At 37.8% G+C, this 14,304-nt stretch overlaps 1 protein-coding gene across 6 annotated transcripts in view; it reads right to left on the bottom strand.

Moving 5' to 3' along the window:
• NNT (nicotinamide nucleotide transhydrogenase) overlaps positions 1 to 14,304 on the bottom strand; it is a 95,092-nt gene that overhangs the window by 21,357 nt on the left and 59,431 nt on the right. For all 6 annotated transcript variants that reach the window (XM_079918553.1, XM_079918550.1, XM_079918551.1 and 3 more), the window contains 3 exons: positions 13,273 to 13,452; positions 5,881 to 6,040; positions 3,678 to 3,759 (listed from right to left, as the gene is read on the bottom strand). In XM_079918553.1, coding sequence (XP_079774679.1) covers positions 3,678 to 3,759; positions 5,881 to 6,040; positions 13,273 to 13,452 — 422 coding nt within the window. The remainder of the gene's footprint in view (positions 1 to 3,677; positions 3,760 to 5,880; positions 6,041 to 13,272; positions 13,453 to 14,304) is intronic.

The raw sequence follows: 14,304 nt of genomic DNA, 5'->3' as shown, positions 1-14,304 counted from the left end.
AAACCTGCAAAAAAAATGTCATGTTATGAGTAGTATAAAAAGTTTAAAATATCCCCCGGACAGTTATCTACTCTTCTCTTTTGCATTCCTACCTTCCTTCTACTCTACTCTTCTTAGCATACTATCACATTAAATGGAATTCATTCACTGATTCATTTGTTGATCAATTTGTTCTCTTTATATCTATAAACTTTTGAGAGTGGGAACTGGGGCTTACACATTCTTGTATTCTCAGTACCTAGTAATAAGTCTCTATCAATAAATTATTAATAGAAAGATAGAGTTGAACATTAACATGAAAGCAATATATAACATCAGTTAGTCGATCAAAGAAGTTGAAAGGTGGTTTCATAAATTTAAAAGCAATAATGCCTTTATACAAAGAAAATCAAGCAGTGATTAACTGCAAAAAGAAAAACATATATACCTCTTTCTAAGAATTATTCCTTGGAAAGATTATCTCAGCTTTACAATGAAAAGCCTATCACATCAATCCAAAGACTGGGAAACAAAGAGAAAAAAATGTCTGTGCTCTTGTATCGTAAGATTTTTGTAATAAAATGCTTTCAGAGATCAAGCATAAATTAGGTGTTCTGGGTGCCCGGGAAGCAACAATATCCTGGCCACTAAAGAACAGCTAAGTCAGTGAACTTCCATGACATGAGCTCTTGTCATGAAATGTCATGTGCTTCACTAGATAATCTCAACTCTCTGTGAGCATGTTAGGACTATGGCCAGAGTAAAGGAAAACAGGAGTGTCTCTAAATCAACCATGGGCCATGAAGCCAGACAGACTGTACGACAGATGCAATTTTTCTTGGCACCACTTGGGCATAACTAATTGATGGCAATCGTATGTCCACACTGGCACGTTTCCATGCGGAATGTGTGCTAATATGTCACCACATCTGGATGCTGGGCATGCTGGGGTCCGGAGGCACAAAGATCTACTAACAGCAGAGGCCCGGCAGCTGTGCTCAATGAACACCGTGGGAGCTCCACAGAGTGATGAAAGGACTAAATTACCACAAACTGTAAATACAGATTTATTTCATTAAAATACGAGGTAACCGCTGCAGCCATCTCTTGTTCAAACAGACATTTGCCTCTTAAGAAAAAGCTAACATCCATGTATATACACAGTCCTAACGTCATAAAGAAAATCTGCATCTCTCCTATGGCAAGATGACACAAATAAAGCAAAATCAACAAAGTTGCTATATTCCCTTTAAAAAAAAAAAAATCCCACGGACACTAGGAAGGAAAAATATGATAATATACTCTCATGATGTTAGCAAGAATAGTTCTCTTCCATTTAATTCAAATGTGAGATTTACATAACTGATTACAAAGCCCATGTTGAAAATTCAACATATTATAGTCAAAAAAAACCCTTGGACATATTAATATATATTTCATCTTTAATATGAAATAGATCAATATAAATGGCTTACTCTTCCTAACTCACAAGTAGAGATTAGGCTGACCAATAATTTTATTCTGATCCTACATAATAAATTATTAATAAATTTATTATTCATAACTTATTTGAAAAATCGATGACGATTATATGAAACAAAAGCTCTCATGAAAAGCCTGATGCTCTGGCCACAGAATTACTTCAATAAAAAACAAATTATAACTGAGAAACTCTTCATATATGTTTAATTAAGTATCTGCTATAAATCTTAAGTCAAATAATTACTTTTCCAATGCAGTGTGACAGAAATCCTCCTCTTAAAACAGCAGTTTATATTATGTCCTCATGGATAAAATTCAAATTTTAATCAGGTCAGAAACTAAAATTTCATTTGTCTTATCCCTTTTTTTTTCAGATGTTTTTTTTCTTTCCCTCTTAATTCCTTTCCTTTCACATCCTGCCTTCTGTCAAGCTGCTCAACCTGCACCCACAACCTGGACTGACCAGTGGGTAATAAGAGAGGTATGTCAAATTAATCATTCCCCTCCCTAAGGATAACTAAGACATGAAAGCCATCTTTCTCTGTTTTATTATGATTGCCACTCATCTCCTAAACAGTTATGTGGTGATAGAAGGCATTACTAATACATTAGAATTTTTCACATGTGGATTGAATAAAGAGAAACAATTTCTTTTTAGGAAAATCATGAAAGATTCTGTAACACATCCTTTCCACTTGCAGGTCTGCAAATGCTTTAAGTGGCAAGACTACGACTAAAAGGGAAGCACTGTTTAACACCCTCTATGAAAACAGGAATAAGTTATGAAAATGAGACCTTTTATGTGAAAAGTAGAAAACAAAGAAGATGCCTTTTCTCATTTTCTATCTTCAATTCATCTAAGGTTTTACCAAACGTGGAAACTGTCTACATCACAGAAACGATGGTCCTATCATGAAACAGTATCTTGATTCTGTGTATTTGAAAAGCACAGACTCACTATATAGGTCAAGAGCAAGAAAAGGACTGAAGAAGGAAAAAAAGGGTGAGAAGAAGGGAAGAAATAAAATGTAGCTGACACTAAAATATTTTAGATAACCCTCTGATTTCATCATCTAAGTCTCTTTTACCGCTATGAATAGTTGGGACATTCAAGCTGGAGATTATAGGACTCTGCATCCAGTCTGGCACAGGTAGTCTGACTAGTTCTAGGCACACTGTGGCTTATTTTCTTATCATCTGCCTCCAGACAAAAGTGTAAGATTGACAGCTCAAAGGAATTTTTATTAACAGACATTAACTGTTTTGTCAACATACATTAACATCCTGGTGAACAAACTAATTGTATTTAACAAGAGAGTTATCTTGCCGCTCTGACTTACGGTACCGTGTCAGTGAAACTGCTAGGGAACCTGTCTCCCCACGCAACACGAAGCAGCTATGCTCCAGGGACAACTCCAGACGGTCCCTTCTTCGCTGCTTCCTAACAGCGGAGTTCCAGAACGTGGATCCAAAGGTGCGCAGAACAGACGCAAAGTACTGCAAGGGTTCACCACCCCCCGCCCCATTTTTACACCCCACAAAACGCTTTATCCAAGGTCATGGGGAATAATCTAGAAATGCAGAGTCCTTGACTTTGCCATTCTGCTTAATATCCGCCCAAGAGCAGAGTCCAGTGCCCAAATGGCAAGTAGCAGGAACAGCTGCCATTCTAATTCACAATTCAAAAAGTGTATGGCTTTATTGATTACCTATTTTATATATAGGAAAAGAAATTTTTCTGCAGTCTTTTCCAGCCTGAGTGTGAGAGCTTTATCAGTCAACTATTAACCAGCCACAGTTTCACCACCGGGTCTCACCCTTCAGAGACCACTCATTTGAGATGTTTTTCTTCAGTGTAAACAACAGACACCAAAAAGACACAACTTGACGTGATACAGATGCCTTGCTTGACCTCCTTCCCCAAATCAAACCACAGAGAAACCAGGTTTCTCTTTTTCCCTACTGATAACTATCCTGGAATTTAGTACAATAAAATTTCCTTTTCTAAAATGAGACTATATTTAGGTTCGAGGCTATCAGAGGTAGCGACGACTAACAGGTAAGCCTAAGGCTAGAATAGAGTCTTTTACAACTTATAATAGTTTCTCTACCTAGTGTTCACAGGTAAAACTCCACTTGAAGAAACAGTCACCGAAAGGAGGGAAAGGAGGTCATCTATTTTCCTTTCCTTTAACACACGAACTGCAAGCACTTACCTGACTTTTTTGCCCTGTTCGGAGAGCATCTTTACCAAATCAGCAATGGGGTACTGAGCTTTGGCTGCACAGAGACCGTAGCCTACAAGGAACATTAAGAACACAGAAGAATGGGGTTTTATTTCAGATTGTATGAACTACAATTTCTCTCTTGATTGAAACATATTTTTATGCCAAAAAGGGCAATCAGTTAACAGGACTAGAGGTGAAAACAAAAAACTTACAATATGCCCTTTTAAAAATATTGGCCTAAATTTCAAATTCAAATTCTCATGGTCCCTTCTCAGTCTCCTACAGTGTCTGACACTGCTAGGCACTCGCTCCCTACATCACATATCACACATCTCACATACACACTCACACACTCACACACACACACACACACACACACACTTGTGCACAGGCTCTCACTTGCTCTCACATAAACATTTTCAAACTGTCTCCCTACTTGGCTTTGATAACATTACAGTCCCCTGGTGCCCTTCCTGACTTTGTCACTACTCCTCCTCGATTTTCTTGAACAGATCTTCTCCTTCTGTGCCCTCGCCCTTAAATGATGAAGCTCCCCAGGGCTTTAACTTTGCACCTCATTCTCTCTTTGGAAAATCTCAGCCCATCCCACGGCTTCAACAACCACCTGACGGTTCCCAACCTGTCTCCAGGCTCACTGAGCTCGAGTTCAGCCTGTCCGCTGTCCCAGCTCCACCATAAACTTAATGTCTCCAAATAAGAACTTAAAACCTTCCCCCTCTGCCAAAAAATAAATAAATGAATACAGTGTTCCGTATTTTTGATGGTCCTACAGGTATGACCGAAAATGTCAGTCATCTCCCTTCCCCTTGAACCCCTGTGCTCTGTCCCTCCTCTCTGTGCAATGAATCTCACATCTGTCCCCACTTTCCTACACTCATTTTTCCAAAGACCAAGTCTCTGCTCAAGGTACTCCCTCTGCCCCCGCCCAGTGCCATCCATCCTCTAGGGCCCCATACAAATCCTCACTTCCTAACAGTCCTTCTTAGGTTTCCCATGGTAGAAAAAGTGTCTATATCATCCAATTCAGCCCTATCATAACCCACCGTGCATTATTTATCTATCTCACTTCTCCACTAGATGGAAAATGCCTAAAGGGAAAAGAGTGCTGTCTCTTACTCTCCCCCTTCTCACTCCAGCACAGCGTTTCTCAACAGGTAATGCCAAAGCGCTCTGGCTGGGACAAACCATGCTGCAGGAATGTCCCAGGCTTTACAGAATATTTAGTTTACCTGCTCCCACACACCAGCTGACAGTAGCAGCCCCGTCCTGGAGACAAACCACAACCCCAAACCCACGTGTTTCAAACGCCCCTAGAAAATGATATTGCCTCCACTTGAGAAGGCTTGCACCTGAATATTCAATCCTGCTAAGGTTTGTCATTTATTTACATCTTAGTATATAACCAACCAGCAAACTACACACATATCAAATCAATTGACTTTCTTTATAGAAAACTTCTATGATAGCATGATAGAGTTAAAAATCCTAATCTGGAATCAATGTATTGCCTGTAATAAATACAACAGCATTCTGCGATGAGTAAAGAAGTACTGGGCTAAACCTCAGAAAACTGGGAAACTGAGGCCTGAAGAGATTAACTGACTTGGTCCACATATGTCAATTGTCAGAGGCAAAATTAAAAACAGAAGTAAGGTGTTATGACTCCTAGATGAAGTCCTTTCTACTGGGCCTTGTTACCTCATCTTGTTGGAAACCACATGATTCTCAGTGATTTTTTAAACATTTACTTTTGGATATAAAGATATTAACATTTACCAACCTTTACTGAGCGAGTCTAACAAGTAAGTTAGACACTTTCATATACTAATTTAATGCTGACATAGGCCCAAAATTTACCAATGAGAAAAAAAAATAACCAAGACTCAAAGATGATTTAAACATTTGTACAGAACCACAAAAAGACACAGGTAGAATCCACTTCCTCAATTTATAGAATCTCTATGTGATTCCCAGTATATTAACCTAAGCCAAGAATTCTCAGGACTTTCCACTTAGTAATCACAGGGCTGCTTCTAAATTTCCATTACGTTTTCAAAAGTGAAGACGTTCCACTTTGATTTTTTTCCCTATTACAAGAAATTACTTTAATGTAATCAATTACAACAGCTATTACAGGTTGTTTGTTTGCTTTGGGGTTTTGGTTTTTTACCTGGAGTAATAATAATGCTATTAGCTTCTCGAATCATGTCAATTGCATTGTCAAGGTTGATTTCTGTATGTGTGCCAGAAATTTCCATGGGTTTTCCACCAGCTGTTGAAGTGGTACCGTAGCCTCCAAGAATCACATTAGCCAGGGAGCGATTCATTGCCTGGAGAGTAAAATTGTAGCTGTGAGAGCTTAATCCGCATAACTTTTGAAAATGGTACGAATCCTGTGTATATGGTATTCAGAATCATTTGAAGAGGCTTATTTGATCACCTAAAACATCGTAACCAAACCAATTTGATCTAGCTTCTGAAAATTATTTCAAAAATTTAAAGGATAAGAAGACATCTGGGAAATCACATCATTTTTTTCTATAAAATCAAGGGTACACTGATATCTTTTCAGTCAAAATAAATTTTTAAAAATTTAATGGAAAATTACCAGTCATATTGACATAGATGTGAAAAACTCAGATCTAGTCATTATTATCTGTGTACTGATTGAGCAAGTTCTACCTCCATATTGACATGTATTTCACCAGAGTAAAAGAGAATGACAGCCATAAGAAATTTTACAAGGTGACCCTACAGATCGCAGGTGAATTCTGATACCAGCTGCAAGCTGTCAAAAGGCAACAGGGAGGAATCAAAGGACAGGGATCCCTATCATTTAGAAGTCTGCTGCCCTCTGTCATCAGGAAAAAAGGAAATGTGGGAGTTGATACTGTCTTATTTTCCAAATCAACTACAGCTCCATGAAGCAATAACAGAAGTGACTGGATTCATCATTAGCCTTCTAAAATATTTCACTTCCAAAAAAGGTAAATGAGTTAGTTTATACACTGCTTCGCTAAAATTTACACCCATCTTTTAACTAGAAAAATAATGTCAGGAAAAAGTAAGAGGAAGGCATTTATTGCATGCTCATTTACAATCATCCAACAAAGTACCATACAAACACCACGGCTGGAATATGTGACAATAACGGATCTGGTTTTGAAAACTGTTTGGAGACCTCTAGAGGTGTGGTGGTTAAAAAAAAGACAGGAAACTAGATGTTTTGAGTAATCAAAAACATTTTATGGGGCTTCCCTGGTGGCGCAGTGGTTGAGAGTCCGCCTGCCGATGCAGGGGACGTGGGTTCGTGCCCCGATCCGGGAAGATCCCACGTGCCACGGAGCGGCTGGGCCCGTAAGCCATGGCCACTGAGCCTGCGCATCCGGAGCCTGCGCGTCCGGAGCCTGTGCTCCGCAACGGGAGAGGCCACAACAGTGAGAGGCCCGCGTACCGGAAAAAAAAAAAAAAAAAAAATTTTAAGAATTCAAATCACTGTGTGATCAAAGTAGTCATTCTAAATGATCATAGCTGAATGTATCACTTCATAAAGAATTCCAAAAAATTAAATCCTATTTTAAGGGTTGTAATAAACATATCATTGATCCATCAGTTATACTATTTTAAAGCTATATAAGTGTCAACCTATACTTTAAAAAAAAGACAACACTTTATTTTTAAAGAGCAAAAAGCACCTGGAGATTTTCAGTGATAAGGAACACATCAGAGAAAAAAAAACATAACCACTCATCCAAAGATAGGCAAGCCTGCTACCACCTTAGGAGAGAGAATTACATATACTGCAGAAGTGGGACAGAGGCAAAGGCAGGGAAGAAACGAGCAGAGAAGATGAGCAAAGGGCCACACTTGACTTATCATAAGTTTCAAAGATGTGGATCAAAATGTTGTCAGAGTTTTTTAAATTGTTCTTTTGACCTAACCCCATTTACCAGATATAACATTCACATTTCATAAAGCCCAGAGTCTGGTGGATTTGTCTAAGTTTCTTACATATAAAATAAAGTTCAGAATATATTTATGCATATTACTAACAGACAAGAGGGTCAGAGAAAAATTAAAGTGATGCTTTTAATTAAGTTCTTCATCTCAATCCAACGTGGAGTTTTAAATTCTTAACACAACCTCCTATACTTAAATCCAAGGTTGAATGAAAATCCAAATAGCCATACCTGACACTTCCCAAACATTCAACATTTGCTGATTTTGATAAATCTTTTCTAGTTTTAAATCACAGGATTCTGAAACAAAATTACCAGAAAGACGTTCTACCAAATTCTTGCCCTTAAAAACTGATTCAAAGGCCAATTTCAGACACTGAGATATTTCTGCAATAGATTACTTTAAAAAAAAAAAAAGTGAAATGTACAAAGAGGCTTCATCACCTGCATCACACAGTCCTGTATAAAGGGAGAGATGACAGAGGCACAGAACGTAGAAGAATATGACCACTTTAACTTGGCTTAAAAGGAACCCTCCTTTTCTTCCTATAAAACTGAATGGAGGAGAGGGAAAGAATTTCTGAGGACATTTTATTAATGTGTACCCACTTCTGATGGTATCTTACAAAGAGAAATTAGGAAACCACACAGTAGTTTAACAATCAAAGTCAACTTGTTAAATACATATCCACAATCATATCACCATTAAGCTAATTCCATGTGGTCTCTTAAAAACTAAACTAAATTAATTTTCATCTCTGAATTTACCAACGCAACATCACAGTTCCAACAAATGTTTAGGGTTTAGGGCTTTGTTTTGTTTCCTTCTTTTTTTTTTTTTTTTTTTTGCTTGCTTAAGTGATTAATGAGACTATCCTGTGACCACTGATCCACAGATTGAAGAGTTGCCAACTTCCAAGACAAAGTATTTGCAACACTGTCCAAGACTGTTCCTTTCAAGTTATTAAGTCCTGTAATGAAAATTGTATGCTACATTAAAGAGATCCTTAATTCACATAATTCCAAGCAAACTAAGAAATAAATATGAAAACAAAGGAAAGGTCATAATACAGACAAAGCAATAACAACATGTATACCATTGACTAGCATCTCTCATTTCAATGCTTTGTAGGTGCTAATTTGTTGATTGCAAGGCAAAAAAAAGTTATTTTTGGTTTGGCTTTGATCTACTTCATTCTGTTTTCTTTTCATTTGGAAACAAGCAGCAAAGTGCAAAAATCAGATAATTTGCTCGGAGAATGCCGCTGCATTTTTGTAAGCCTTCTATATCCCAGGCAATCTGGACACTATCTCAAGTAAATGGACTGCAAAATCATAAAGAGTTTAATGTCTATACGACATCTGGATAGAAAGCAAATCATTCATTTGAGCTGGCTGTTTGACACTGTCAACATTTTTCAGCTTTTATAATACTGGGTGTTGTGTAACCAAGCATTAGGCTCAGAGGATACCCAAAAGAATTCTTTGTCAGAACAAAAATTCAATTTTCGGGATGCTGATTACACTTAGGGTGCATTCCATTCCCTCTCACATAATAAAACCACTCTGTGCTGGTTTGGACTTGCATGTTTCCTTCAATAAATAACAAAATAATGAAGGTAAACATACTAGTAATATTAATAGATGTTTGATATGTGGTAGTGCTTCTGCTACCATAACCTATCTGGAGAGGATTCCAAAACGTGAAATGAGCTAACAAATAGAATATTCATCTAATGTTCATTTAACAATTATTATATTCATTTGAATGTGCCAGGTGCTAGGGCAGGCTCCATAAACACAAAGGCGAATAATAAATGGTGTCTTAGGGCTTCTCTGGTGGCACAGTGGTTGAGAATCGCCTGCCAATGCAGGGGACATGGGTTCGAGCCCTGGTCCGGGAAGATCCCACATGCCGTGGAGCAACTAAGCCCGTGCGCCACAGCTACTGAGCCTGCGCTCTAGAGCCCACGAGCCACAACTACTGAGCCCACGTGCTGCAACTACTGAAGCCCATGTGCCTAGAGCCTGTGCTCTGCAACAAGAGAAGCCACTGCAATGAGAAGTCTGTGCACCACAATGAAGAGTAGCTCCCCGATCGCCACAACTAGAGAAAGCCCACATGCAGCAATGAAGACCCAACGCAGCCAAAAAATAAAATAAAATAATAAATTTAAAAAGATAAAAAATAATAAATAAATAAATAAATGGTGTCTTAAAATATCTTGTAAAGTGAGAATAATATTTCCTACCTCCAGAATTAGTTTGGGGATCAAAAGAGTTAATATTTGTAAAGCACCCAGCATATTCTACTATGCCCAATTACGAGGAGCTATTTCACTTATATTATTATTATGAACCACTCTGAGCTGCTAAGCACAAGCCATGGAGAAAGTTTCTTATAATAAACAGTTTATTATAAGAAATAAACAATTTCTTATAATAAAGATAAGAGTCAATGAGTATTAATGTGAAAAGTCAGAGCAGGAAAACTTAGAAGAAAAGGAAATTTCTATCTTTGAAATTGAAAACCATGCAGGTGTGTTTTTGTTGTTGTCTTGTCTGTTTTGTAATAAGTCATAGGAGTAGAACATGAGCAGTAAAACAAGCACTCTGCACATCACACTGGTGGGAGCTTTGACTGCAGAGTCCTTTGGAGATCAATTTATCAATATCTACACCCAACAAAAAGATCTTATTCCGTTTAATCAAGTAATTGTACTTATAGAAATTTGACCTAAGAAAATAATAAACAAGACACAAGGAAGAATACTGCAGAAAAAAAAAGTTAAGAACAACTAATATCATGGACTTGGATAAATAAATTATGGTATATGTTTGTGATACAATAACATGTAGACACTAAAATTTATTGGTTAGAAAATTAAACGTTAACATAGAATGTATTTAAATATATACATATGAAAAAAGACAAGAATTAGATATTAAGTGTTAACAGTTAAGTGGTAATGGCATTATAGATTATTTTATATCCTTATTTATCTTTTTCTATTTCCTTAATGAAAGATGTTTCATTAAACATCTTTTATTTTTGCAACTGAGTAATATTTTTTAAAAATTAAAGCTTCAACTGCTTTCAAATCCAAATTACTACAATTTACTATTACAAAAAACATATCTGACCCAGTGTGATACTTATGGTCACAGACAGCTATGAGACCTTGTTAGCCTTACATACAATATAGGAATAAAAAATATCTGAGGTATGCTGACAGTGGAATGGCATGCCTGAGGCAGTGGAAACAGAAAGAAAAGAAACAGAAGAACTAGAAAAAACAGATCAAGAAATATGAAAGAATGGATAAAAATTAAGAGAAATATGGTATAATTACAAAAGCACATGTAGAAAAGAGTACTTTCAACAAGTGCCTTTTATACCTTATTCTAGTTAATGCTACTGCAAAGGTTACTATAGTTACTATAATCAACAATAAAAGAAACTAAATAAAGAAGGGAAAGGAGAGGAAATAAAAGACACAGACAGAAATTTGGGAAATACTGTTGATAAATTTAAGAACCTAAAGAAAACCATTTAAGAGAAAAAGGATAAAGATAAGAAGGTACCCATGCTGACACTCCAAGAACAATATACAAGCCCCGACTTCCTCTCCCCATAAGTATGCCACTGGCCTTGTAAAAATACAAATACTCCCATTTAATTTTAAAATCAGTATTTGACAAACTGTTAAGTATTAATGACAATCTGCTGCCCCCTGCTGGTCACTGAAATTCACCAAATGAAGCAAAGTCAAACTAAGGGTTAAAAGTTCATTTTTAGAGAAAACTATTTCTAATACAACTGAATAAATTTTTCTCCTTCATAAACATTTGTTTTTAAAAACTCCACATCCTCGGGCTTACCTGGTGGGGCTGTGGTTGAGAGTCCACCTGCCAATGCAGGGGACATGGGTTCGAGCCCTGGTCCAGGAAGATCCCACATGCTGCGGAGCAACTAAGCCCCTGCGCCACAGCTGCTGAGCCTGCGCTCTAGAGCCCGCGAGCCACAACTACTGAAGCCCATGCACCTAGAGCCCGTGCTCTGCAACGAGAAGCTACCGCAATGAGAAGCCCGCGCACCACAACGAGAAGCCCGCGCGCAGCAATGAAGACCCAAAGCAACCATAAATAAAAATAAATTAAAAAATAAATAAATGTATTTTTAAATAAATAAAAACTCCAAATCCTGACACTTTTCCAGTAGGAAACACCTGTCCAAACTCCTTGAACTTGGGGGATTTAATTTAAAACCTCTCAGCTTGTTTTGAACTTAGGCTTTCAAATTTTTGTTTTTTACAATATAGCCAAAGCAAACTAATTTTTTTATTATGAAAAGATAACTTCAGCATTCAATTTGCAATGAGATTTTTCAATTAAAGACGTAAGAGGAATTCTGAGTTGTAAAATAAGGTATTTTTATAATTGTAATAAAAGAATGAAGGTGTAGTTATTTTTCTGCCTGAGTTATTAATCAGCATAAAGTCACATTCTAACTTCACCCAGTTTCATGCTTGTCCTTTCACAGCCATTCAAAACAATTATTTAGAGAATAATAGCTATAATTTGAAAAAGTTTTTTAGTCAAAACTTTAATTATTTGCAGGATATCTTCTTGCCATTAAGAAGAGAATTAGAAACAAAAAGGAAGCTAGGAAGTATGTGTCTTGTTAATTTTTTTTCTAAATCATGCTGACCACAAAACTTCAAGATAGGCACTCTCACAGATGACGAGTGGGAGTGTAAATTGGAGCAAGCTTTCTGGAAACCACACAGCAGTAAGTAGGCAGAGCCCAAAAAACGAGCACACCCTTTCACTTCTAGGAATCATCCTAAGACAAAAATCAGAAGTGCCAAAATGTATTTAGGTACAAAGAGAAAGATAAATCAAACAACCTTAAAGTACAGCATTAGGGAAAATTAAATAAATCTTGAATATCCATATTCTAGATTAGTATGAAGACCCTTAAAATCATATTTAAAAAGCATTTTTAATGATAAGAAAGTGGTAAGACTATAATTTGGAAGATTAAAAAAATTCAACGTGGGCTTCCCTGGTGGCACAGTGGTTGAGAGTCCGCCTGCCTATGCAGGGGACACGGGTTCGTGCCCCGGTCCGGGAAGATCCCACATGCCGCAGAGCAGCTGGGCCCGTGAGCCATGGCCGCTGAGCCTGTGCGTCTGGAGCCTGTGCTCCGCAACGGGAGAGGCCACAACAGTGAGAGGCCCGCGTACCGGGGGAAAAAAAAAAAAAATTGAACGTAAGACAGTGTACAATATGATCAGATAAGTAAACACACAGATATGCAATACACGAAGAAAAAGAATAGAAGGAAATAAAATCTTAAGTGTTTTATCACCAGATGGAGGGAGTTAGAAGATTTTTATCTTATACTTAATTTTCCAAGTTATCTACACTTGTGTACTTTAAAAGCAGTATGGCAAATGTATTCAAACGAAACACTCTGATATTTCTGCTGGAGAGAAAAAGAACCAACACAGTCATTTTTACTGCAAATAAAAGAAATGACAAACAGGTCCTCATTTTCAGAACAGCATTTCCTTTTCCTCCATTGGCTGTTTCCTTACCACACACATGATGTAGGACAGTATCGCACCGGAGGAGCCGATGAGCGCACCCACGATGGTCAGCAGACTGTTGTTGAGCAGGAAGCCCTCTGCACACAGGGCCCAGCCTGAATAGCTGTTCAGCACAGTGATGACCACGGGCATGTCAGCACCCCCAATGGCAGCCGTCAAAGTCACACCCTAGCAGAAAAACCAGAGTGGAACTCAAAATTCATGCAATGAAAAGAAACCTCTGACACTGAGCATCATGGCTCCTCATCATTCCGGTTTTCCAATTAATACATTTACATGTAAGTTCCACACCTGGTAATGACCGAGTGACCCCTGTCGGACCAACTCTCCTACAGATATAACAAGTGCAAACGCTGAACCACAACCCCTGTGCAAAAACAATCCCTAAATCCCTAAAAGGGAGTGATGAAGAGCAGGCAAAAACTGGAGAGGGGTCTACACTCGGAAAAAAGTAACAGCGCTGAGTAAATGTCACAGTGTTTATGACTTTAGCTGATGAGGAGGGTCCTGTTGGTGCCAAGTGAAGCAGCTAAAACTAAAATATAAGCCCAGTCTTACTAGCTTGAAAATCTGAGGATAGGGTTTAGGGTGACTAAGCAATTACTGTATGTCTAACTTTGTGCTAAGCACTGTAGATGATTTAAAAATTTTTAAACATAAACCTTGTCTATAAAGTATATACTAAGAGTATACTAGACAAACATGAAGTAATCAGTGAATGGCACAGAGCTATACACTGCTCTATACACTGCTATAAATAGAATGCTAAACTGTGACATACAGACACCTAAAGAATACTGTATGTATCCATATACTAAAGCAGTAACTGGAGAGGAAGAGGGGGGCCAACCTATCCTGAAAGGTTTCACTGAACTCCCTCACTGAACACACAGGGTTTATTAAAAGCATTTCATTTCACATGATTATTTAGTTTGGTATCAGAGCTTCCAACAAATGTGAGAGCAACTAACGGGCAGGGACTCTCTGACACTTATTTTATAGGGCTTGTCACACAGCACG

This window comes from Stenella coeruleoalba (genome assembly GCF_951394435.1).
Source record: "Stenella coeruleoalba genome assembly, chromosome: 3".
Lineage (NCBI taxonomy): Eukaryota > Metazoa > Chordata > Mammalia > Artiodactyla > Delphinidae > Stenella > Stenella coeruleoalba.
This window is presented reverse-complemented; position numbering and strand designations above follow the sequence as displayed.